The 26466-nt window shown below is 45.3% G+C and overlaps 3 protein-coding genes across 13 annotated transcripts in view; all 3 read right to left on the reverse strand.

Moving 5' to 3' along the window:
* The window catches only part of LOC137892178 (histone-lysine N-methyltransferase 2C-like), a 44876-nt gene extending 32033 nt beyond the window's left edge, over positions 1 to 12843 (reverse strand). For 9 of the 10 annotated variants that reach the window (XM_068737147.1, XM_068737144.1, XM_068737143.1 and 6 more), the window contains exons 1-11: positions 12207 to 12843; positions 9567 to 9746; positions 9379 to 9401; positions 9076 to 9269; positions 8843 to 8993; positions 8288 to 8459; positions 7802 to 7916; positions 7557 to 7720; positions 1516 to 6929; positions 1258 to 1398; positions 1 to 92 (exon numbers count right to left, since the gene is read on the reverse strand). The exon at positions 1 to 92 is cut by the window's left edge and continues 750 nt beyond it. In XM_068737147.1, coding sequence (XP_068593248.1) covers positions 1 to 92; positions 1258 to 1398; positions 1516 to 6929; positions 7557 to 7720; positions 7802 to 7916; positions 8288 to 8459; positions 8843 to 8993; positions 9076 to 9269; positions 9379 to 9401; positions 9567 to 9746; positions 12207 to 12358 — 6798 coding nt within the window. In that variant the 5' untranslated portion in view covers positions 12359 to 12843. The remainder of the gene's footprint in view (positions 93 to 1257; positions 1399 to 1515; positions 6930 to 7556; positions 7721 to 7801; positions 7917 to 8287; positions 8460 to 8842; positions 8994 to 9075; positions 9270 to 9378; positions 9402 to 9566; positions 9747 to 12206) is intronic. The other variant, XM_068737148.1, reaches the window with a different exon arrangement.
* Positions 12535 to 16406, reverse strand: LOC137892176 (uncharacterized). Its single transcript, XM_068737138.1, has 4 exons — positions 16190 to 16406; positions 14777 to 14962; positions 13754 to 13833; positions 12535 to 12770 (listed from the first exon to the last, which is right to left on the reverse strand). Exons 2-4 carry the CDS (start codon positions 14959 to 14961, stop codon positions 12535 to 12537), a joined length of 501 nt encoding a protein of 166 aa, XP_068593239.1. The 5' UTR covers position 14962; positions 16190 to 16406.
* Positions 16407 to 21630: 5224 nt separating this feature from the next.
* Positions 21631 to 25122, reverse strand: xrcc2 (X-ray repair complementing defective repair in Chinese hamster cells 2). Of its 2 annotated transcripts, XM_068737157.1 has the most exons (6): positions 25033 to 25122; positions 24270 to 24351; positions 24099 to 24134; positions 23742 to 23891; positions 23285 to 23561; positions 21631 to 21992 (listed from the first exon to the last, which is right to left on the reverse strand). In XM_068737157.1, exons 1-6 carry the CDS (start codon positions 25051 to 25053, stop codon positions 21683 to 21685), a joined length of 876 nt encoding a protein of 291 aa, XP_068593258.1. In that variant the 5' UTR covers positions 25054 to 25122; the 3' UTR covers positions 21631 to 21682. The 2 variants fall into 2 exon arrangements, with proteins under 2 accessions (XP_068593258.1, XP_068593259.1); XM_068737158.1 differs by lacking the exon at positions 23742 to 23891.
* Between the last annotated feature and the right edge of the window lie 1344 nt (positions 25123 to 26466).

Below are 26466 nucleotides of genomic sequence, written 5' to 3' on the forward strand. Positions count from 1 at the left end.
GGGGAGGGGTAAGGCAGAGTGTGATGTGGAGAGAGGAGGGATGGGAGGAGAAGGGAGGAAGTCTTCATTCAGGACCGATCCCAGCTGGACTCCTGCAGAAAGACGGAGGAACAGTTCAGCTCGACTGAACATTGTGATGGAGAGTTCACAGCAAATACGTTTATATATATTGTTAGTGCTGGGCAACTTAACACGTTATTATTGCGTTAACCCATTCATTAATTAACGCCGGCAATTATTTTATCGCATTAACGCAGTTTTTTTTTTATTATTATTTTGAAAGTCCGTTTCTCACTGGTAGCGGTGGAGGAGTCTTCATCACTACGTTGATGCAGCGTGTGGAGAAGTAGAGATAAACTAAAGACGAACTAACAGACGCCACAGAGAAGTGGAGAGATACAAACTGCAGGACGACTAGTGTTGAGAAGACGTCGGTCTGAGGAACGTTCTCAGGATCATGAATGACGTCACGTAGGAGCCTCCCTCCAGACGCACCGCCACCAGAAGAACACACGAGTCGTACGAAGAGGAGAGGACTACAAAAGAGACAGAGTCACAACGCGCACCGGCCGTCTCTCACCGGAGACTACCGGACATCGCTGGGTAACCGTCGTCACCTCTGAGTTACGGTGCATTATATTGATGAACAGTGGGAGCTGCGTTCACATGCTCTGACTGTCATGAAGACAGAAGACACACATGTTGATGAAACGTGTGGAACATTGTATTCATGTTGCACAGCAGTGGAACGTTTAAATAAAGTCACACACTGAGCACAGATAGTAGAAATATAACTGATACTGTGTGAAGAATACTGCTGTTAAAGAACCTGATCTGTTTAAAGTGATTCAAACCAAATGTTATTGTACTGTTGTTCATATAGCAGTACTTTAAAATACAAGTGAGTAATACACTACTTTTAATTCATTATTGAACTTTAATCTCATTGTTATGCTCAATCAAGATTAATCGGAGAAAATCATGCAATTAAAAATTGTAATCGTTGCCCAGCACTAATTATTATTATTATTATTATTATTATTATATGTTGATGTACACAACAGCAGCATCCTGACATTATTGAATCATAAATGGAGGAAAACATAATTGTAGCCGTCTGTATAATAAACCTCTTACATGACGGTGAGTTTATATCATTTTAAAGTTACACATTATGTAAATGTGTGTAGAAACAATGATGTACTGATGCCTAACTTGGACGACGTTATTTTGAGTGTTGATCGATCCAAACTCTACCTGAAGGGGGACACTCTGAGCTGCTATGCTGATCCTCCTCCTCCTGGTCTGGTTCTCCTCCATCCTCTGGACTCTCCTTTATTGTCTGGTGAGGCTTCTCCTCTTCAGTGTTCTTCTCCTGCTCCTCCACCTCGCCGACGTCTAGAGGAAGAGGACGAAGTTATAAAGTAGAAAAAACAAATAAGTTCTAAAAACACCTGAAGTCTGCACTAATAGTTTTATTTCTGCTCTTTGTTTAAATGTCTCCCTGATACTCACCCACAGGGACTGAAGACTCCCTCTCTGTGGTGTGTTGCTTGGGGCTGGAAACAGAGGGGCCTCCAAGACCAGGACCAGCATCAGGCTGTACAGGCCTAGTAAGACCAGGACTAAGGCTGGTTTCAGACTGCCCATGGGTAGCAAGAACAGGACTAACTGAATGTGGACCAGGGCTAGCCTCACACCTCAGAGGGCTACCTGGTCCAGGACTGGGACTAGCCTCTGGCTGCACAGGGCTGCGAGGACTAGGGTCACAAACCGGACTAGCAACTGGACAACTGTGCACAGAGCTAGCTAGTGGAGCACAAGGAGAGAGTGTCTGAGGAGGGATAACTTGTGAGGGTGTTTCACTAATGGGGCTAGTGCTAGGCATCGCTGTGTAATCCTGAGCGGGACTCGTATGGACAGGGCTCACAGGGCTCAGACTACCCAGAGTGGAAGTAGCATCAACAGGGGATGCTGGTCTTTGAAACAAGGGGCTTCCCTCAGCAGTGTTTTGTTGGCTTTTAACTGCAGACCCGTAGGGGGTAGGGAGAGAACTAGCTGGGGACTGGCTTGCCCGGCTCAGACTAGCCTGGTTGGGACTAACAGCAGATGAGTCATCAGGTAGGGAACTGGCAGGTGTATGGCTCATCTGACTAATACTGTCCGTAGGTTCAACAAGACCAGAATCAAGCTGAACCACTCTGGGAACAACAGAGCGTTTTTTTAAACAACTGGCCACCATGTCCACATTAAGACCTGAACTAGTCAAAGAGGGGCTCAGCTGTGCCACAGTCAGGCCAGAACTGGTTCCAGTGTCAGGAGCTTGGCTGTAATGGGGGCTACGATACCTTGCCTGAGCTGGACTGTGAGGTGGGCTAACACACGATACAGTAGCATGTGCAGGGCTGCTGGATGTCGTGCTAGCTAATGAGGGAGTCCGACTTTGGACTGGGCCAGAGTGGGCACTACTACAGGTGCTTTGTATGTGAACAGGACCAGCTTGACCAGCAGGACTAGACCTCAGGGGACTGTGGCTGACATTAACATCAGTAATGCTAGAACTGTGGCTCACAGAACTACCAGCTGGGCTAGAATCAGTTGGCCTACAGTGTGGAGGACTAAAGCTAGTATGCAGGAGGCTTGTCTGTGCTGGAGAATGACTCCAAGAAGAAGGAGAAGGACTGCAGGTAGTTTGGACATGTGAGGGATTTGACTGACCAGGATGTTTGGGACTTTGGCTTGTCTGAGTCTGTGCGAGCTCTGAAGAGCTACAAACAAAGGGACTAGTTCTCTCTTGAACATGTGTGGAGTCCATTAGACTGTACGCACTGTTAGCTTCTGTGCTGACTGGGCAAGCATGAGTAGGGCTAGTATGAACTCTACTGTCTGGAGAAAAGTTAGGATGGCCGGGACTAGTTTCTGACTGAATAAAATGCTTGTTGTGGTCGACATCTACTATCTTCGTATCCTGACATGAGATGAGGTGGATGGATGTAGCCAGTACTGCTGAGGGGCTAGCTGGTTGTGTTGAGGACCTACCAGGTGGTGCCAAGGGGCCGATTGTTTGTGCAGAGTAGCTGTCTGTTAGCGTTCCAGGGACAGCTGGTTGTGTTGAGGGGCTAGTCTCTGAAGTCTCCACTGGCATGGGGCTAGCACAGGCCTGATTAGAGCTGATGGGGCTTGTAGGCATTTGACTGGTATGTTTGGGGCTAGCACTAGCTGAGCTATTTTGGAACGGTATGGGGCTAGCTTTACCTTCAACAGCTTCTGTACAGCGTGATGAGCTGTCATGAGCACAATGTGGCAAAGTTAGGCTACTGTGTTCCAATGAAGTGCTAATGTGACCCAGGCTTTCTGTTGTGGGCATAGCAGAACCGAGATGGGGGCTAGAATGGTCAGAGCTAAGCATGCTACTCTGGTTTGTGAGTTTGCCATCCGTGCCGTGGACAACAGGAGGCATTATGGATAGGTCAGAGGTGGGGCTACTTTCCAGTGCTTGGCAATCAAGGTTAGGACTCAGCTGAATTGGGCTATGCGCCAAGGACTTCAGCTCGGTGGTACTGGTTTTGGTGCGTTCTTTTGTGATTTTTGACAGTGTAGCAAGCTCAACAGGAAGAAGGCTATGATGTAAAGGCTTGAAAGGCTTTGTAGAGTTGGCCTGTACTGGGCTAGCAGGCATTGACAGACTACACTGTGTGGCTCTGAGTGGGGACGGTGATGGGCTACATGGAGCTGAAATGGGCCTCATTGAGGCGTGTCTTCTTACTGTCTGAGGAGATTTACAGCAGACTGGTGAGAGGTCCTGGTCCAGTGTACAAATGTCCCATGCAGGCCCACGTTGCAGCCCAGCAGGGCTGGTTGATCCAGGGCTCTCCTGGTCCAGTGTACATCCAGCATTGTGTGTGGGACTCTGTGGAGGTGATGTGTCAACCTGTGGAGGACTATGCAGTCTTTGTGGGGGACTGTGCTGAGACTGTGTGGTGATGATGTCAGTAGGACTACATGGTCTATCGCGCTGTGTAGAGCCACCCTGCGCAGGACTGTGTGGTGGAGGGCTTTGCTCAGGTTCTCCAGGCCCTGGCTGAACTCGGGTAGGACTAAGCCCTGCCTGATACGGAGGGCTGTGCGGAGAATGTGCAAGGCTACAAGATATGGAATTACCTTGCATTGGACGCAGAGAGTCTGTGGCCAAAAGCTGATCCTCTGTGTAATTCTGGGTAGGTCTAAAAAATGTGTCACTTAGCTGACAAGGACTATGCTGAGCCTGAAAGCAAGTCACAAAGGCAGGGCTTTGTTGAAGCTCTGCTGGATTAACTTGAGACAGGCTGTGGTGTTCCAGGAGCTCTGTAGGATCAAGGTGAGGAGATGGAGGACCTCTCTGGATCTTTACAGGATCATGGTGAGATTGTGAAGGACTTTCATGAAGCTCTGCAAGATCAGGGTGAGAGGGCAGTAGACTTTGCTGAAGCTTTTGTCGATGAGAGTGAGAGTGTGGACGAATTTGTTTTAGCTCTGTGGGTTCAGAGGGAGATGGTGCAGGACTCTGTTGGAGCTCTGTGGGTCCAGAGGGAGATGGTGCAGGACTCTGTTGGAGCTCTGTGGGTCCAGAGGGAGATGGTGCAGGACTCTGTTGGAGCTCTGTGGGTCCAGAGGGAGATGGTGCAGGACTCTGTTGGAGCTCTGTGGGTCCGGAGGGAGATGGTGCAGGACTCTGGTGGAGCTCTGTGGGAGATGGTGCAGGACTCTGTTGGAGCTCTGTGGGTCCGGAGGGAGATGGTGCAGGACTCTGCTGGAGCTCTGTGGGTTCGAAGGGAGATGGTGCAGGACTCTTTTGGATTTCTGTGGGTTCAGAGGGAGATGGTGTAGGACTCTGTTGGAGCTCTGTGGGTCCGGAGGGAGATGGTGCAACACTCTGTTGGAGCTCTGTGGGTCCGGAGGGAGATGGTGCAGGACTCTGTTGGAGCTCTGTGGGTCCAGAGGGAGATGGTGCAGGACTCTGTTGGAGCTCTGTGGGTCCAGAGGGAGATGGTGCAGGACTCTGTTGGAGCTCTGTGGGTCCAGAGGGAGATGGTGCAGGACTCTGTTGGAGCTCTGTGGGTCCAGAGGGAGATGGTGCAGGACTCTGTTGGAGCTCTGTGGGTCCAGAGGGAGATGGTGGAGGACTCTGTTGGAGCTCTGTGGGTCCAGAGGGAGATGGTGCAGGACTCTGTTGGAGCTCTGTGGGTCCGGAGGGAGATGGTGCAGGACTCTGTTGGAGCTCTGTGGGCCCGGAGGGAGATGGTGCAGGACTCTGTTGGAGCTCTGTGGGTCCGGAGGGAGAGGGTGCAGGACTCTGTTGGAGCTCTGTGGGCCCGGAGGGAGATGGTGTAGGACTCTGGTGGAGCTCTGTGGGAGATGGTGCAGGACTCTGTTGGAGCTCTGTGGGTCCAGAGGGAGATTGTGCAGGACTCTGTTGGAGCTCTGTGGGTCCGGAGGGAGATGGAGGAGGACTCTGTTGGAGCTCTGTGGGTCCAGAGGGAGATGGTGCAGAACTCTGTTGGAGCTCTGTGGGTCCAGAGGGAGATGGTGCAGAACTCTGTTGGAGCTCTGTGGGTCCAGAGGGAGATGGTGCAGGACTCTGTTGGAGCTCTGTGGGTCCTGAGGGAGATAGAGGAGGACTCTGTTGGAGCTCTGTGGGTCCAGAGGGAGATGGTGCAGGACTCTGTTGGAGCTCTGTGGGTCCAGAGGGAGATTGTGCAGGACTCTGTTGGAGCTCTGTGGGTCCGGAGGGAGATGGAGGAGGACTCTGTTGGAGCTCTGTGGGTCCAGAGGGAGATGGTGCAGAACTCTGTTGGAGCTCTGTGGGTCCAGAGGGAGATGGTGCAGAACTCTGTTGGAGCTCTGTGGGTTCAGAGGGAGATAGAGGAGGACTCTGTTGGAGCTCTGTGGGTTCAGGGTGGGATGGTGCAGGACTCTGTTGGAGCTCTGTGGGTCCAGAGGGAGATGGTGCAGGACTCTGTTGGAGCTCTGTGGGTCCAGAGGGAGATGGAAGAGGACTCTGTTGGAGCTCTGTGGGTCCAGAGGGAGATGGTGCAGAACTCTGTTGGAGTTCTGTGGGTTCAGAGGGAGATGGTGCAGAACTCTGTTGGAGCTCTGTGGGTTCAGAGGGAGATGGAGGAGGACTCTGCTGGAGCTCTGTGGGTTTAGGGTGGGATGGTGCAGGACTCTGTTGGAGCTCTGTGGGTCCAGAGGGAGATGGTGCAGGACTCTGTTGGAGCTCTGTGGGTTCAGAGGGAGATGGAGGAGGACTCTGTTTGAGCTCTGTGGGTTCAGGGTGGGATGGTGCAGGACTCTGTTGGAGCTCTGTGGGTTCAGAGGGAGATGGAGGAGGACTCTGTTTGAGCTCTGTGGGTTCAGGGTGGGATGGTGCAGGACTCTGTTGGAGCTCTGTGGGTTCAGAGGGAGATGGTGCAGGACTCTGTTGGAGCTCTGTGGGTTCAGAGGGAGATGGTGCAGGACTCTGTTGGAGCTCTGTGGGTTCAGAGGGAGATGGTGCAGGACTCTGTTGGAGCTCTGTGGGTTCAGAGGGAGATGGTGCAGGACTCTGTTGGAGCTCTGTGGGTTCAGGGTGGGATGGTGTAAGACTTTGCTGTGATGGTGTAGAAAGGATTTTGGTAGGACTCTGTGGTGGGTCTAAGCTCATGAGCTGGACTGGGTTATGAGCGGTAAGACTGATGGGCAGAGCTTCTGTGCGAGTTGGAATTGGTGGCTGGGTAATATTAATAGGTGATGCCTCTGTGGGACTGAGGGGCGGGGCCAGATTAGGACTGAATGGGACTGGAGGGTGTGGGTTTGGTGCTTCTTCTTGAGACCTGCAGGCAGTGCAGATGTAATCTTCAGACTGCGCCCTGCCCTCCCCAGCCTGGACAATACACTCTGTATGGACACACCTGTAACCCAGCACAAATATTTAAATGTGTATGTTTGTTGAATCTTAAATCATTGTCAAAGAAAGTTCCACATGAATTTCGCTGTGTGCTGCAGAAGACTTTATGGCTTTTTGGGGGTATTTAGCAACTCCAAGGACAACAGATTGAAACAGAAACATGCATCAATTGAAAAGATTGATGTTGATACATTTTCAGCAGGACTATGGATCGTCACATGTCGGCTACTGGATCGGCACTTGTTGGAACATGTTGGCTACTGGATCAGAACACGTCGGTTACTGGATCGGAGCGCGTCGGCTACTGGATCAAAACGAGTTGGAAAATGTCGGCTACTGGATCGGAACGAGTTGGAAAATGTCGGTTACAGGATCAGAACGCGTCGGGTACAGGATCAAAACGAGTTGGAAAATGTCGGCTACTGGATCGGAGCGCGTCGGCTAATGGATTGGAACACATCGGCTACTGGATCAAAATGTGTCGGCTACTGGATCGGAACGTGTGTAGAGTCCAGTGTTAGTCAAAAGAAGCATCTCGTAATCATTACTAATAAATTATTTGAATAAACTAGATATGTTTTTTAGGCTGCTGACAGTAAACAGGAAGTTTAACTTTGTGTTGAATTCATACCTGTAGCAGCAGGAACAGGTCACATAGTCCTGTGGTGTGCAGAGGTCGGGGGCGTGGTCACAGAACGGGCAGGGCAGGGCCAGGTCACATGACTCGCACAGAAATGGGTGATTGGCCCACTGGCCTGATGACCTCACACCACAGAAACGGCAGATTCTGCAGTTCTGGAGGAGAGTGAGGTTTAAATATATAAAACAGGTTTGTCGTAAGGTCACAGTTTGTACTTGAGGATGTGTTTTTCTCACCTTGCATCTCCAGCCAGGGCTTTGAGTGAGATCCAGAGGAGGTGTGAGACAGTGTGTGTGGTAGGCTTTATCACAGCGCTCACACACCAGCAAGAAACTGTCATCCCCTCGCACCCTAACACACACACACACACACACACACACACACACACACACACACACACACACACACACACACACACACAGGGTTAGTGCACTTCAGACTAAACACTCGTCACCTTCATTATTTACACAACCTTTCTGTCACTTTAAGTCAACAAACATTTTTTTGAGAAAAAAAAGCAGCAGTACCCGTCTGTCTGACGGGATTCACACAACTTTGATGAACAGAAAAATTAAAGGTAACGTGAGGTCAAGCAGTTTTTAATCCTGCTGCTCTGTGTTTGTGGACACAACAACTATTGTAAACAAACTGTCTGGTTCTTCAGCTGCCTTTACTCTCACTGTGTGGACACATCTACGTGTGTGTGTGTTTGTGTGTGTTACCTGCAGCTCTGACACACTCGACACTGAGGACACTGCCAGCCGGCCCGGCACAGGGGGGAGGTGGCCAGAGGGGGGTCCAGGCAGCTGCCATGGTAACAGTTCCCACAGCAACAACACATCAACAGACCGCTGATGTCATCACCGCTCGAACACAACACACACTGTGATGTCACTGGACACACAACGAGGAATAAATACACAAAACATGAATAAAGTCCTGTTTCCTGTTGTCTAAACAATATAACACCACTTGTACACAGTGTGTGTGTGTGTGTGTGTGTGTGTGTGTGTGTGTGTACCTGAGTGTGTGTGTACCTGAGTGAGTGAGTGTGTGTGTACCCGAGTGTGTGTGTGTCTTGTACACAGTGTGTGTGTGTCTTGTACAGTGTGTGTGTGTATACCTGAGTGTGTGTGTGTGTGTGTGTGTGTGTATGTGTGTACCCGAGTGTGTGTGTGTGTGTGTGTGTGTGTGTGTGTGTGTGTGTGTACTTGAGTGTGTGTGTCCTTTACACAGTGTGTGTGTGTGTCTTGTACACAGTGTGTGTGTGTGTGTACCTGAGTGTGTGTGTCTTTTACACAGTGTGTGTCTGTGGGTCCAGTCGCGTTGAACTCCAGCAGCAGCAGCACAGGGGAAGTGGAAGCTCCGCCCACAGCTCGTCTCCTGGCAACGCAGGGACGCTCCGAGCCGACGGCAGAACGCACACACCTGGAGACAGGTGAGAGGGGGGCGGAGCTTAGCGAGTCTGCAAACAGTGCGTGTGGTTATCGGTCAGGTGACACAAACCCACCTGTGTGCTTCCCGAGTCGATGGCTTTGTCCACATAGAGCAGCGATTGGCCCTCGCCTCGACACACCCCCTCTGACCAGGCGGCACACTGCAGGTGAGCACAGCACTGACCGGTGGGGTCGAACAGTGATTGGACGTTGATGTCATGTGGGAGGCCGACGGGTCCCAGCTGCTCCACAAACTCTGAGGAAGACTCTGAAACACACACAGTGACACGGTAATCAATAGATCTGATCAGAGAGAGACACCGGTTCTAGGGTCACTGGTTCTAGAGTACTGTAGTCTGAATATAGAGGGTACTCACCACACTGTTCTGGACTGCTGCACCTACACACACACACACACACACACACACACACACACACACACACACACACACACACACACAGTTAATTGATTGTAATGAAACTTTTTTGGAACGCAACAGCTCTTCTTATTGGGTGGTTTCCCTTTAATTTTGATAGGGGATAAACAGGAAGTGGGTGGACTCACGTGGGCGGGGCCTGGTCACCACGGTAGCAGTGGTCGTGACAGTCGTTGTCCCGGTCGGAGGAGGTGCGTCGGTTGAGGATGTGCAGCGGGATGTAACCGGGCGTCGGACCGAAAACCACCAGGGGGCCCTGACCCAGAGGAGGGTCTTCACCACGGTAACAGAAGGCACACTGCTTCAGTCTGAAGGATAAAGATCGTTAATAATCAATAATCAATGAAGGAGGTTCAAACATCTGGGAGCAGAGGGTTACAGTTAGGTGTGTTGTTCCTCTTCCTGACTCCACTATGTGGCGCTAGAGAACACACACACGCTTTATGCTGCTCTATATCAAGGGTAGACCACATCATGTAAAAGCCATTTGTCACATAACGCTGACTTCCTGTTGCCAGTAGGCGGCGCTGTGACTATGTGGAACAATTGGCTGATAGACATCCTCAGGCCAAGTTTGGGACCGTTTGGATCTAGTCCAGTGGAGTTACATCTCCACCGGACTAGATCCAAACGATCCACGCCACGGCGACACCGTTCCATCAAACGTAAAGCTTTTGATAACTTTTCATCACAAAGGTCTTTAGATTGTTCTGACCACATTTGAAGAGGATCTGATGAATTCCCAAGGCAGAGTTTGTTAAAGTACAGCGCCTTGAAATGGCCAAAAATGCAGTGAAAATTCACACAAAATTCAGAATGGCTGACTTCCTCTTGGGTTCAGAGAACGTTCCCCAGAGACTATTTTTTAAGTCTGCATGTGATACATCTATGAGAAACGTTTGGTAGGGCCGCTATCGAGCCAACTTCCCATTCTGAAGCGTTAAATCACCTCAGATAACCGCTTGGACTTTAAATGTGCGTGACATGTTTGGTTCTGTATCGAGCATTTTCTTCTCTTTTTTTTAAATTCATCTTTAAGTGTATTCATGGCATTGGGTGCTATACAGATTTATTATTAGTATTATTATTTTTTGGACAGTAGCTTAGGTTACACAGTATACATTCACGCCAGCATATATGGCGTCCACTTTTTCTAAATTGGGTAAGTTTGTACAATTTGGGAGAGTGTGCACATAAACAAATAAAAACATCAGACGGGGGACGTGAGAGAGCGGGATAGAGGTCGATGGGGCTTGCTAAGCTCAATCAACGTTACAGGGTCATTCATTCATTATTCTACTAAATCTGTTCGTAGGGTTTTACGTGTCTCACCCACTTGTCCTACAGTTGAATAAACACGTTTCTCTGAAGGCGAAGGGAACAAGAGATCCTCTCCATAACGTAGATGTTGTTTACTGCGTCTATCCACTCCTGTATCGGGGGGGCTTAAGAAAGGTTTATCACTGGACACTCCCAAAATACATGCCAGTGATTTGCTTCCCGAGCCCCACGCCGCCTCCAGCATGTGGCGTCGCCTCCAGAAAAGCGAGCCCTCTGCTTCGGTGTAATAAAGAAACCAATAACACACTTCCACGCAAATTCCCGCCACACGTGAGAATTGGTGCATTTCCATTGAAATGTACACACATCTAACCAGTCCTCGTTTGATATTGAGAGGTTCTCTTTCCCATTTTTCCTTAACATATACTGCAGTGTGGGATTGTTTTGTCATCAGGCCTTTGTAGGATCTAGAGATAATCCCCTTATTTGAATCATTTTGGGAGGCACCGAGAAATATTCTCAGTATTGGGTCACCGAGGTCTGTTGTATTTCTAACGTTATGTTCAAAATGGTTGCGTATTAGGAGGTATCTATAAAAATCAGATTTTTCAAGAGAATATTTTTTCCTCCGGTGTTCTAAGTCCTTTAGTTGTCCCTTTTCTGTCAGAGAGTAGAATGTTGTTATTTAAAGATTTAGATTTAAATCTATGATCCATTTGATTTGGTTTGAACCCCGGATCATAGGCACACCATTGAAGTATTTGTAGTTTATGATCTAGTTTATATTCTCCTCTCGTCATGTTCCACATTTTTAGATGGAATTTGATCCATGGATTTTGATTTTGTAAAGTGTCTATAAGTTTTCCCAAATTTTTGTGGGCCAATACTGCATGAATTGGGAGATCATTCATAGTAGAGAATTCAATATCTTTTCACCTGGCACAATAACTTGGGGTACACATGTTAATTAAGGGTTTAATCTGGACAGCATAGAAGTAATCCTTAAAATTGGGTAGAGCCATTCCTCCTGTATCGAGCATTTTTAATCCCTCAAAAGCTCCTTCGTTCATCACGGCAACAGCGATTCACAAAAGGTCCAAAGCTTTGTGGCTTTATGTACTTCTTACGTTTGTTTGGAACTAATTTATTAACAGAAGCAAGCCACAGTATAGACTTTAACTTCCTGTTCCCACTAGGTGGCGCTATAACTATGACTCTCAATAGTCATGTAGATATTTTCAGGGTCAGGATGTTATGACATATGAGACATGTGGGGCAGATTAAACAATGTATGGCCGAGTTACAACTACTTCCTGTTTCATGGCGAATGGTGTTTTCTTGCCGCCACGGATACAAAGTTCTATAAGTTACGTCTCAACATTAAACTGACCAAATGTGAACTCAATCGTGTCAAATCTCTAGTAGGGCTTTGTTAAAGTACGGACCCTTGAAATTGTTAAAAAAGATGAGCCCTCTCTCTCTCTCACCGTTTTTTGGTGTGTCCCAGACTCAGAGTGGGCGACCCCCCAGAGTCCTCTGACAGCTGGAACAAAGGGGACAGCGAGTCCTCGTCCTCCAGTGGGGGGGAGACCGGAGGACTGGCCCCGCCCACATCTGCCTCCATAGGACGCGTCTCCATGGGGGCGGGGTCCTCCTCCAGAGGGTCAGGATCCTCATCCAGAGGGTCAGGATCAGGTCTGGGTCTGTCCTCCTCCAGAGGGTCAGGATCAGGATCAGGTCTGGGTCTGTCCTCCTGCAGAGGGTCAGGAGCAGGTCTGGTTCGGTGTTCCTCCAGAGGGTCAGGATCAGGTGTGGTTATGTCCTCCTCCAGAGGATCAGGAGCAAGTCTGGGTCTGTTGACTGGAGGTTCTTCCCCAGGAATGGAAGCTGGTCCTGGGCTGGAGGTGGGGAGCGGGGCAGCAGGACTGGTTCTGTCCTCCTCCTTAGCACTAGGAGCTGGCTCTGGGCTGGACTCTGGGACTGAGGGGTCACGATGAGGGGGGTCCGGGTCAGGTTCCTGGCTTGGTTCAGGGTTTGTGTTGGATTTTCTCCTGGAGGTGGACCGACGTCGTCCTGTTGTCTTCTCCTTCACCTCTGAGGACACCAAACAAACCACAACATAAGCGATCCACTGGGTTCAGGTCTGAAGGACAACCACACACACACACACACACACACACACACACACACACACACACACACACACACACACACACACACACACACACACACACACACACACACACACACACACACACACACACACACGTTATCTGAGACTGGAGCAGAAATTCTCCTTCTGTGAAGATCCACGTAGATGTCTACAAAGAGAGGGGGATTGTGGCTAATTGTAGGTCACATCTTTCCAATGTCAAAAACATGTTGTCAGTCACAGTGATCGCCAGTCAAGGTGTTCTTTTTAATGTTGTTCTTTCACGTTGTTCTATAACGTTTTTTTTCCCAGTGTTCTTTATAATGTTTCATAATGTTCTTTTTCCACAGTGTTCTTTTTAATGTTTTAGAACGCTGTTCTTTTTCAGTGTTCTTTTCCAGTGTTCTTTTTAATGTTTTATAACGTTCTTTTTCCACAGTGTTCTTTTTAATGTTTTAGAACGCTGTTCTTTTTCACAATGTTCTTTTTCACGGTGTTCTTTTTAATGTTTTAGAACGCTGTTCTTTTTCAGTGTTCTTTTTAATGTTTTATAACGTTCTTTTTCAGTGTTCTTTTTAATGTTTTAGAACGTTATTTTTCCACAGTGTTCGTTTTCACTGTGTTCTTTTTAATGTTTTAGAGCGCTGTTCTTTTGCAGTGTTCTTTTTATTGTTGGTCTTTCACGTTTGTTTCACAGATGTCGATGTTTGTTTAAAACTAGTCTGTTTGTTATAAAGTGAAACTGCTTCAGACGCATGTTAAAGGCTGAATCGTTCAAGTATAAAAGAAAGCCGACGTTTCACAGAATGTTATAATTTTTTTGGTAAAAAAAACGAACAGGACAATGAAACAGATACATGAATATCAGCTGTAAACACACACCTGTCTTCTGGGGGGTTTTCTTCTCCTTGGCGTCCATGTTCTCTTCGTCCTCTACCTGGGCTTGGCCTCGACCCCGCCCCCTGTACACAAAAACACAGGTATGTAGTACTTCTGATTACATCACTGTTTCATACTAATGCAGCTGGAGAATACACTCAGTGTCATTTTAAATACTTTATAAATGTAATAATCGTATTTAAATAATCAGAATCTGCAAAGGAGCCTAACTAGTAATTGATATTGCCAAATAAATTAAGTTTAAGTACTTCTTTCTCTCCGAGATGTAGTGGATTAGAAGTATAAATTTACATCAAATGGAAATACTTCAGTAAAGTACAAGTACCATAAAATGATACATAAGTACAGTACTTGAGAAGCCTAAATTTAGCTTGTGACATTATAATTGTTAAAAGAGCACAGAGTCCATCTTAATGTATCTCTCAAAGTTCACCAGATTGATGCATTTAACTTGTAAAACATTTTGTTCTGGACCGTGGACCCCAACGCGGACCCCCCAAAGGGTCTGAGGGCCAACCCCCCCAGAGGGTCTGAGGTCCAGCCCCCCCCAGTCTCACTAAGTTATTATTGGTGCACCAGGAGAGCAGTTCATCGCAACAGTGAAAAAGTACTTCTTCAAAAGGTTAAACACCAACAAATATGGATTGAAGCAGAATATTTTGTTTGATAAAAACATGTTGTGCATTTTGTAAAAGACTAAATCTATTTGTTTTCAATAATGTTGACTTTTGGAGTTATTGATAACGTTTGGATCCCACGAGTCTTTAACGAACCTAGACAGCCACCACTGAAATCTACAAACAGTAAGATAATAACAATAATAATGTGTGAGGATTTAAACACAATGAAGAGTCTTAATGCAGAAACACACTGTCAGCACATTTTACCGTGTTTTATGATATACATCTGCGATAAGATGATGTCACTCTAATAACATAACACTTCATATATTCAGCTCATTGTTTCAGCTCCACTGATGATCTCAAAGTCCTGATCCAGACTCACTTCTTCCTCGATTTGGAGGGTGGAGGAGGTGGAGGAGGTGTGGAGGGCACGGAGCGGCCATCTTTCCGAGGTCGCCCACGACAACGCCTCTCGGGGGTGGGGCTAGTAGCGGCGGCTTTGGCCCGAGTGACGGGGGGGGTCAGTCCACTGTCCCGAGGCTCCTGGGACTGGGCCTCAGATGGCATTCTGGGTTAAAAAAAAAAAAAAAAAAAAACTGAAAAAGGGAAAAACAAACTACCAATCAGATGTGAGCTAATACGCCATGTAAACAAACAGCCAATCAGATGCGAGCTAATACGTCATGCAAACAAACTACATTACATTACAGTCATTTAGTAGACGCTTTTATCCAAAGCGACTTTTTTAAGTGACACATTGACGTGAGACTAGCGGAGCCGGAGATCAAACCGCCGATCCTACGATTGAAGGACGGCCCTGATCTCCACTTAACCATGGTCACTCCAAACTACCAATCAGATGTGAGTTAATACGTCATCGAAACAAACTACCATAGCACTAGAGTATTTATCCAGTGTGGTGCTACTACTTGTACTATAACAGTATATTTATCCAGTGTGGTACTACTACTTGTACTATAACAGTGTATTTATCCAGTGTGGTATTAGTATTTTTAATGAAGCAACGATAAGGTCTGAATACGTCCTTCACTACCACATGTGTACCAGGGCAGTAGACCACTAACAGTTCATTAGACTAGTTAGTTATCACAGGGACCAGAACCTAGACTAGATCGTAGACCACAACGTGAACCAGAACCAGAACGTGGACCAGAACAGGGATTAAGTGAGTATGTTAATTAAACAGAAAGTGGACCAGAACAGGATTAAGTGACTATAATAAAACCATCTTAACGTTACACTAATGATTAACCTCTGAATGTGTAACGTTTATTTAACCTTTAAACTCTAACTTCATTCAGACGTCACGTGTTTAACACAAATGAAATGTTTTATTTACTTAAATTCAGCTGAATAGTAGAAACACAGCAGCTAGCTGTTAGCAGTTAGCTGTTAGCATTTAGCTTCCTCGGACCGCCCAGTCGACTGATAACTTCTATTAGCTTTAGCTAGCAGGCTAGCTGTTGGCTTCCTCGGACCGCCCAGTTGACTGGTAACTTCTGTTAGCTTTAGCATTAGCTAGCAGGCTAGCTGTTAGCTTCCTCAGACCGCCCAGTTGACTGATAACTTCTCTGTTAGCATTAGCAAGCTGTTAGCTGTTAGCGCACCAGACTCGAGCGCATCCCGACTCCGTCGCGCGCTCACTCGTCTCCTCACTATAAACGTGACGAACACTTGTGAAGAGTTTACCGCCACAAACAGAGAAGAAGAAGAAGAAGAAGAAGAAGAAGAAGAAGACCAGCACTGAGACTCGAGAGCAGAATAACCTCCTTACTGATTAGATGAGGTTCTCTTCTTCCTCTCCAGATTTAAACCGATCAGTTTAAACACAACAGAGAACTTCTCCGAGAGATGACGTCAGCGTCACTGTTCACACGGAACATTCCCGGTGATCGTTAAAAGAGAAAAACACGGTTTAACGCTGAAAAATAGGCCAAAAATTAAAGTTGAATCGGTCGCTCCGTCACGGAGGCCATGTTGTTTAGGGAGCGACCGAAGCACCGCCTGTCAGCGACAGAGGGAGGAGAAGTAGGTCCACAGAAAACATCCGCTCTGGTACCGGAGCGGCAACATTTACCGGACAGAGTTCATATGTTACGACCGGAGAAAGGCCTCCTTCACCGGGAGGAACAGTTTAACGCGTGTCTGTGTGCCTGTAGCGGACTCTTTTCTGTGTTTGTGTAGTGAGAAAAGTGTCTGACCCCGCGGAGGGATCTATGGTGGGCTGCTCTAGTGAAGCGGTCTCTGTCATCAGACCTGAAGACCCGGACTGGATCCAAGAGAATCCGGACTGTGCAAACAGGAAATACATTATTTAACTTTATATTATTATTATATATGATAAATATAACATCAGTCCTCTTAACTGAACCACTAGAACCACCTCAATAATGGCGAGAAACACCTAATCGACCACTAGAACCCACTAAAGAACCACTAGAACAACCTCAATGATGGCGAGAACCCCTTAATGGACCAATAATACCCACTAAAGGACCACTAGAACAACCTCAATGATGGTGAGAACCCCCTACCAATAGTACCCACTAAAGGACCACTAGAACAACCTCAATGATGGTGAGAACCCCCTAATGGACCAATAGTACCCACTAAAGGACCACTAGAACAACCTCAATGATGGCGGAAACCCCCTACCAATAGTACCCACTAAAGGACCACTAGAACAACCTCAATGATGGCGAGAACCCCTTAATGGACCTCTCGAGCCTCCTCAGTGAACACTAGAACTACTAGAACAACCTCAATGACTGCTAGAATCACCCAAAGAACCACTAGAACCACCTCAATGATGGCGAGAACCACCCAGATAGCAAACTGACTCCACTCCGGATCCGCCCTGGAGGTATCATAGGCTCCGGAACAGATCCGCAAAACGGGTCCGGATCGGAGTCCACTTGCACAGCGGGACGGATCTAGAACGGATAAGCGTCAAAGATCCAGACCAGATCCGGCCCGTATCCGCTCATGAAGTAGCTTGTCTGCCCGGATCCGACTTGGACCCGTTCATGAAGCAGATTCCTTACTCAAAACTAACTACAGAACTATCTCAAATCAAGCTGACCAACATCTAGATTGCTCTATAAAAGTGTGAACACTATTATTAACGGCTCAGGCTAAAAGGAAAACAAATCAACACAACCATCATCCAGTGTTATGCTCCAACAAATGATAGTGATGAAGAAGCAAAAGATGAGTTTTATGAGCAGTTACAAGCTGAGCTCAACAACACACCAGGCCATGACATGAAGATAGTGATGGAGGATCTGAACGCTAAAGTCGGAAGTGACAACACCGGCTATGACAGGGCCATGGGAAGACAGGCTGTGGCATCATGAATGAAAATGGGGAAAGATTAGTGGAACTTTGTGCCAGCTATGACCTTGTCGTCGGAGGGACCTTATTTCCACACATAAATTTACTTGGATTTCACCTAATGAACGAGACAGGAACCAGATAGATCATCTGATGATTAATGGAACATGGAGACGCTCACTGTTTGATGTCAGGGTAATGCGATGAGCAGATGTTGCTAGTGACCATCAAGACTTTTGTTGCTGCCAGGAGGCATAAAGGGCAATGAGAGAGACTATTAATAATAATAATAATATGTTGAACTTATTCAAGACTTGAAATCTACAGTTACACTGGAGAACATAAATGCATACTTTGTGTAAAATCCTAACCCTAATATAAATGTGCATTGATGTCAACAGTGGACTCTGCAAGTAACAATAAAATCCTCCATTTAAAAAAAGAGTCCTATCAGCAGCTCCATGGGTTCTAATCCCAACTCTCCTCCTGATCATTACAGCCTTTATATTGAATATGTATTAATGGAAAAAAGAACTTTAACCACGAATAGTAGCAATTTTATTAAATTAAATCCATTTACAAGGATTTTACAACATCACGTTTGACATGTACAACATCACATGTATGACATGTACAACATCACATGTATGACATGTACATCACATGTATGACATGTACATCACATGTTTGACATGTACATCACATGTTTGACATGTACAACATCACGTTTGACATGTACAACATCACATGTTTGACATGTACAACATCACATGTTTGACATGTACAACATCACATGTTTGACATGTACAACATCACATGTATGACATGTACAACATCACATGTTGGACATGTACAACATCACATGTTGGACATGTACAACATCACATGTTGGACATGTACAACATCACATGTTGGACATGTACAACATCACATGTTGGACATGTACATCACATGTTTGACATGTACATCACATGTTTGACATGTACATCACATGTTTGACATGTACAACATCACGTTTGACATGTACAACATCACATGTATGACATGTACAACATCACATGTTTGACATGTACAACATCACATGTTTGACATGTACAACATCACATGTTTGACATGTACATCACATGTATGACATGTACAACATCACATGTTTGACATGTACAACATCACATGTATGACATGTACAACATCACATGTTTGACATGTACAACATCACATGTATGACATGTACAACATCACATGTATGACATGTACAACATCACATGTTTGACATGTACAACATCACATGTTTGACATGTACAACATCACATGTTGGACATGTACATCACATGTTTGACATGTACATCACATGTTTGACATGTACAACATCACGTTTGACATGTACAACATCACATGTTTGACATGTACAACATCACATGTTTGACATGTACAACATCACGTTTGACATGTACAACATCACATGTTTGACATGTACAACATCACATGTTTGACATGTACATCACATGTATGACATGTACAACATCACATGTTTGACATGTACAACATCACATGTATGACATGTACAACATCACATGTTTGACATGTACAACATCACATGTATGACATGTACAACATCACATGTTTGACATGTACAACATCACATGTTTGACATGTACAACATCACATGTATGATATGTACAACATCACATGTTTGACATGTACAACATCACATGTTTGACATGTACAACATCACATGTATGACATGTACAACATCACATGTATGACATGTACAACATCACATGTATGACATGTACAACATCATGTTTGACATGTACAACATCACATGTATGACATGTACAACATCACATGTTTGACATGTACAACATCACATGTTTGACATGTAGAACATCACGTTTGACATGTACAACATCACATGTATGACATGTACAACATCACATGTTTGACATGTACAACATCACATGTATGACATGTACAACATCACATGTATGACATGTACAACATCACATGTTTGACATGTACAACATCACATGTATGACATGTACAACATCACATGTTTGACATGTACAACATCACATGTATGACATGTACAACATCACATGTATGACATGTACAACATCACGTTTGACACATACATGTTTAGGCTTTGTCAGTAGGGATGCTGACAGTGACACGCCTCCTGGAGCTTCCCCTGTCTGCTGCAGGTTGAACCACCTCATTGTGTTTCAGAATCTCATCATCTGTGGCGGCACGTGAGACATGATTCTCTGACGGCATCTGTAATCACACAAGCAGATCATAATCCCATGAACCCTCAGTGCAACATATAGCAGACATGCAGTCTAAAAGCTGCACCTAAAGACCTCTGGGTGACTTCAAATTGTTTTCATTATAACAATATGAAAACAATTTTCATTATATATTCGTTACTTAGGCAGGAGCAAAGTCCTCGACTCCATCTGGCTGAAGGACTTTTTCCCATTTATCTCTTTCCAGTTAATTCTCTTCCAATATCACCATTGAACATGTGGGAAGATGTTCCATGTGACCCGTTTTGTGTCCTCCGATGGTTACCAGGAAGGAAATCTAAAATGGATCAAAGAAGTACTGTTAACATTTGATACTTTACAGAATGTTTTTTAAAATACATTTATCAAACAGGGTATTATTCAGTGTTAATACATATAATATAGAATAGTTCAAATCAAGATTGATTTTAATCAGAAACCTTTAATCAGATTTGATTGAGAGGCTTAATAAAACAAAACAACTCACCACACTCTTCTTCAGCTGAGAGGTGGAGGATCTGTAAGGCATTCCTCAAAATGTTCCACTTCCTCCAGTGAGTTAAATGAAGCTGTACTGCGTTGGTCACTTACCATCCCTCTTCAGCACAGCCCCACAAAAAATAAACAGAAGGTGACCCAGTCCATTGATTTCTTTAAAAAAAATACACACTAAATCTAATAAACATGGGAAGAACAGTGGTTGGCTCCTCTAGTGTCTTTGTTTAAAACTAAAAAGAAACAATACATTATTATACAAAAAGGAACCTTTACAAACATTTGATAGAACAACGTAAATGTAATTATCTACCGTTCTGGACCACCGTCCCCTCTAGCACAGAACACATGTTTAACCATTATCTCACACACCTTTGATTTAATGCGATGACCTAAAAAGAATACATTGTGTTTCTACAACTTCACTCTTAAAATCATGCTTTTAAACATATTGAAAACAGGAAAGAAAGAAAGCCGACCACATCAGTCACCAAACAAAGGCTGGCCTCGAGGCTGATCAGCTGCTCTCTCAGTTCTGATCTCTCCTCCTGATCTCAGTTCTGAGTTCAGGAGGCCCAGGTGAACCTCCCACTCCCTTTTGTTGCCCCCTGTTGCGTGGGTCCTAATGGTAGGCTGCCTGCTGCCTGAAGCATTTGAACGGGGAAAAAAAGCCGCGTTCGATGTGCGGATCCGCCTGGTGTCCGCAGCGGGTCCACTGTTTGACGGTGCGCATGGCGAACTGAGTGAGACAGTACGGCCTGAGGGCGGATCCTCCCCGGAGTCGACTGCTATCTGGGCACCTAATGGGCCATAAGAACCGCCATAAGAACCACCTAAAGAACCACTAGAACCCCCTCAATGATGGCTAGAACCACCCATGGAACCACTAGAACCACCTCAATGATGGTGAAAAACAACTAATGAGCCAGTAGAACCACCTTAATAACCACTAGAACCCCCTCAATGACTGCTAGAACCACCTCAATGATGGTGAGAACCATGGGACACTAGAACCACCTCAATGACTGCTAGAACCACCTAAAGAACCGCTAGAACCTCCTAATAGAACAATAAACAAATGGGTGACAAATGACAGTAAAACTCAGGGTTCCTGATGTTTAATGTTCTCATGGACACAGACGGGTTCCTGATGTTCAGATGAACTTCACTCCTCCATCACTCACGTAGAAGGAGCTGCTCCTGTAAGCCTTGGTCCTGGAGGAGGAGGAGGAGGAGGAGGAGGTGCAGTGGATGGTGAAGACTCGCCGTCTCCTCTCGCTGCCTCCTGCTGTGGCGGCCATGTTGTTTGCGGCCTCCTGCCGGGAGCAGAGCAGCCGGTGGGTCACTAGCCGTTGCCAGGGGCGACAGAGGTACGGTCGGTCGTAGGAGGAGGAGGAGGAGGAGGGTCCGGTGTAGCTCCTCCTGATGGCGTGGCAGGTAGCGAAGACGGTGATTCTGTAATCCCTAAAAGAAAGAGCCACAGATTAGACTAATTCATTCAACAAAGATGTGAACCCAGCATGCAGTATTTCATCACGTTCCTCCAGAACAGCTTCGGTTCTCCATCTGTGAGGGAATCATTCACTCATTTGGTGGAAAACGTTGTACAAAACATCTGTTCAAATTCTCCCTCCCAAAAAAAACACCTTGTCTTCTATTAAAATCGCCTCAAGAACCGCCAGAACTTCCACATTGACCACTAGAACCACATAAAACATCCATACAACCTCCTCAGTGTCCACTAGAAAGACCTTAAGAACCCTGAGTGCCCCCTTAATAATAGTAAGAACCTAATAGACCACCAGTACCACCTAAAGAACCACTAGAGCCTCCTCACTGACCACGATAACCACCTAAAAGACCTATAGAACCACGTAATAGACCACTACAACCACCTTAAGGACCACTAAAAGCTCCTCAATGATCAATACAACCACTTAAAGAACCACTAGAATCTCCTCAATGACCACTATAACCACCCAAAAGGACCTCTAGAACCATTAATGGGCCACTAGTACCACTGAAATGACTACTACAACCACCTAGTACCACCTAAAGGACCACTACAACACCTAATGGACTGCTAGTACCATCTGATGGATTGCTAGTACCACCTGATGGACCACTAGTGCCACCTAATAGACCACTAGTACCATCTGATGGATCACTAGTACCACATAAAAGACCACTACAACCACCTAAAGGAGCTCTAGAACCACCTAATAGACCACTAATACTACCTAAACTACCACTACAAGACCTAAAGGATTGTTAGTACCACCTAAAGGACCACTACAACCACTTAAAGGACCACTACAACCACATAATGGACCACTAGTGCCACCTGATGGACCACTAGTACCACCTAATGGACCACTAGTACCACCTAAAGGACCACTACAACCACCTAATGGACTACTAGTACCATCTGATGGATCGCTAATACCACCTAAAGGGCCACTAAAATCACCTAAAGGAGCTCTAGAACCACCTTACGGAGCTCTAGAACCACCTAATAGACCACTAATATTACCTAAAGGACCACTACAACACATAAAGGACCACTACAACCACCTAAAGGAGCTCTAGTACAATCTTAAAAACCTCCTCAATGACAACTGTTTAAAAAAGGAGATGTTCTTATGACTTCTGGTGACTAGTAGTTCTCTTGAATACCTATGTTGAATACACTTATTGTAAGTCGCTTTGGATAAAAGCATCTGCTAAATAATGCCATCTAGTTAATGAATAGCTACCTTAGCAGCCGACCCAGCAGCTCTGCACACTTGCTGAGTTTCTCTTCCTGTTTGGCGATGCTGGCCCCGCCCTCGCAGCGGTCCAGCCAATAGAAAGCGGAGATGCTGTCGATGAGGAGGAGTGCGAGTCCGGGCCGCGATGACAGGGAATTCTCCAGAAAGTGGAGGGTGAGGACGAGCTGGGAGGAGGACGAGCAGTGGACAACCAGGAGTCGAGACAGGCACGAACGCAACGCTGCCTCATCTGAACCAGAGGAAGACAAGCCGGTAGAACAAGCTAGAGAGACAGACACAGACACAGAGAGAGAGAGAGAGAGAGAGAGAGAGAGAGAGAGAGAGAGAGAGAGAGAGAGAGATTTGTATAATCTCCAGTAATTCATTGTCATACTACCAATGAATGTCAGTACGACCCCCGGCGTGTGCATGTGTGTGTGTTATATACAGTATGTGTGTGTACCAGCATTCAGTCTGCTGTCCAGGATGTTGACCAGTCGTAACATGTCCAGACTGTAGTTGGTGTCTACAAACACAACGTCCACCTCCAGACCGCCGGATGCTACCGGCAACACGCAGCGACACAACAGGTGGTAGAGCAATTCTGTCTTACCTAAGAAACACACACGCACACACACACGTATATATATGTATATATATATATATATATATATATATATATATATATGTGTATATATATATATATATATATATACACACACACACACACACACACACACACACACACACACACACACACACACATATATATAACACACACACGGTAAAGGTAGAAGTACTTCCTGTGAAGTGAACTCACCTGTTCCCTCTGTTCCATACAGCTCCACCAGCTCACCTGTAAAACACATGTGAGCTGATCAGTCAACACTCATCTGTAATAATGCTAATGCTGCTAATGCCAATATCTTTATGCTTTGGTTCCTCGATGTCATGTGACCCGTGCTGAGAGGAAGTGGGTGTGGTCAGTCACCATGGTTGGGTCCTCCATCTTCAGGAAACATTTGAGGTTCGATGTCCTTCAGACAACGACGGGCCTCCAGACGTGCAAAAAGCTGCAAAGACACAACTGATCAGTCTACAGTCTATAGACTGTACCATCATCTGTTAATGAATAGACCGTACCATTATGTCTGTTTATAGACCGTACCATCATCTGTTTATAGACTGTACCATCATCTGTTTAAAGACTGTACCATCATCTGTTTATAGACTGTATCCTCATCTGTTTATAGACCGTACCATCATCTGTTTATAGACCTTACCATCATCTGTTAATAGACTGTACCATCATCTGTTTATAGACTGTACCATCATCTGTTTAAACACTATACCATCATCGGTTATTAGACCGTACCATGTCTGTTTATGGACCGTACCATCATCTGTTTATAGACCGTACCATCATCTGTTTATAGACTGTACCATCATCTGTTAATAGACCGTACCAAGTCTGTTAATAGACTGTACCATCATCTGTTAATAGACTGTACCATCATATCTAACTGTTTATGGACCGTATCATCACTAGTCAGTACTCTTGTGAAATGACGTGCTGAATCCTCTAGTAGTAATCCAGGTATTAGTCGTATGTTTCCCCATGTATTTAGTCTCGTTCCCATGTTCTACTCTTTAATCCAGGTATTAGTCGTATTCAGTCTGTAAACATGGTCCCATTATAACACAGAGAGCTACTTGAAGCACGTGAACGTAAAGTTACGAGTTTACTTTCTGACCTGAGCGCCACTTTCAGTCATTTCAGCACGATCTTCATCTTCTCAACAAACAAATTCTGCCGCTTCTGTTTGAGCTCACTTCCTGTTTATGTTTTCGTACCGTAATGTACAAGAGTGATGTGCTACCGTAATGTACAAGAGTAATGTGCTACCGTAAAGTCTGGTGTGCGCAGCTAAGGGAGTGCACAAGTATATTTGGGCAACAAAACGTATTTATGTATACATATATTATATTAATATAAGTATTAATATATATTAATATATATATATATATATATAAATATAATTAAATACTCCTGTTAAAAATAACCTTATTTGTTTAAAGTGTTTCAAATCAAATGTTATGTCACTTTTGTTCATATAGCAGTACTTTTAAAATAAAAGTGCGCAATACACTACTTTTGAATTCATTGTTGAATTTTGTGCATAACAATGACATTAATTGAGATTACAATTTGAATCGTTGCCCAGCACTAACATATATATATATATATATATATATATATATGAGTGAAAGGCTCATATATATATATAGGAGCATAAAGTACATTGACGACAGGTGTGATTGCTGCCAGTTGTTCAACATGCTGAGTCATCTGTTTAACGATATCATGAGTCTGTGTTTCATGTGTTTCTGTGCTGACAGTGAACCTCAGTCTCAGGTTCCTCACTGATGTCATCTGTCACATTAATGAAAACAATCACAGAAATGGTCTGGCTCAAAACCAAAACAAATGTCATGCAAACTCAGGCAAGGAGTTAACCAAACAAATACTTTTAATAAACAAAAGGCCAGGGGCCTGTTGTTCGAAAGTAGAATAAAGACATCCAGGATAAGTGGGAAAGCCAGGTTGGACAAAGTCTCATAACTTCATCCTGGCTTAATTGGTTGTTCGAACGCCGAGCCAGGCTGAGGAGGGGCGGCTTTGTCAAGCCAGGTCTAACTAATTTGAGTAAGTGCGCGGCCACGGCTTTCTTCAGTAGACCACAGAGATCGATCACAGATTCACTGATGAGACGACAGGTGTGGACACTTTCCTCCAATGAACAGCGGATCTGAATGCTGACATAAGGTGACACACCTCTCATAAAATGAAGCACCGCTGCTGTCTTGAAGTTTGGAGACGGACTGATTAAATGAGTCGTGTAATTAATTGCAAGCACCTTTGCAAGTGCAGCCATTTCTAATGACTGTAATGACTGCAATAAAATCAGATTTGAGCTGGCAAACGATATGAAGAGTGTTTATTTACAATGACGAACACACGAATAGGCCCCAATTATGAAAAAGAACTATCATAATAGGCTAACTTTATTTATTTTTTTTATTTGATCATGTTTTGTTTTATTTCTTGTTTTTAAATAATAATTGAGCCTACGTGTTTGTTTAAAAACGAAGCCAATGCGTAGCCTTCATCAGAACATGGACTGACT

The sequence above is a fragment of the Cebidichthys violaceus genome, unplaced genomic scaffold, assembly GCF_023349555.1.
Source record: "Cebidichthys violaceus isolate CVI_PGR_0920_01 unplaced genomic scaffold, fCebVio1.0.p SCAF_76, whole genome shotgun sequence".
NCBI classification, from domain to species: domain Eukaryota; kingdom Metazoa; phylum Chordata; class Actinopteri; order Perciformes; family Stichaeidae; genus Cebidichthys; species Cebidichthys violaceus.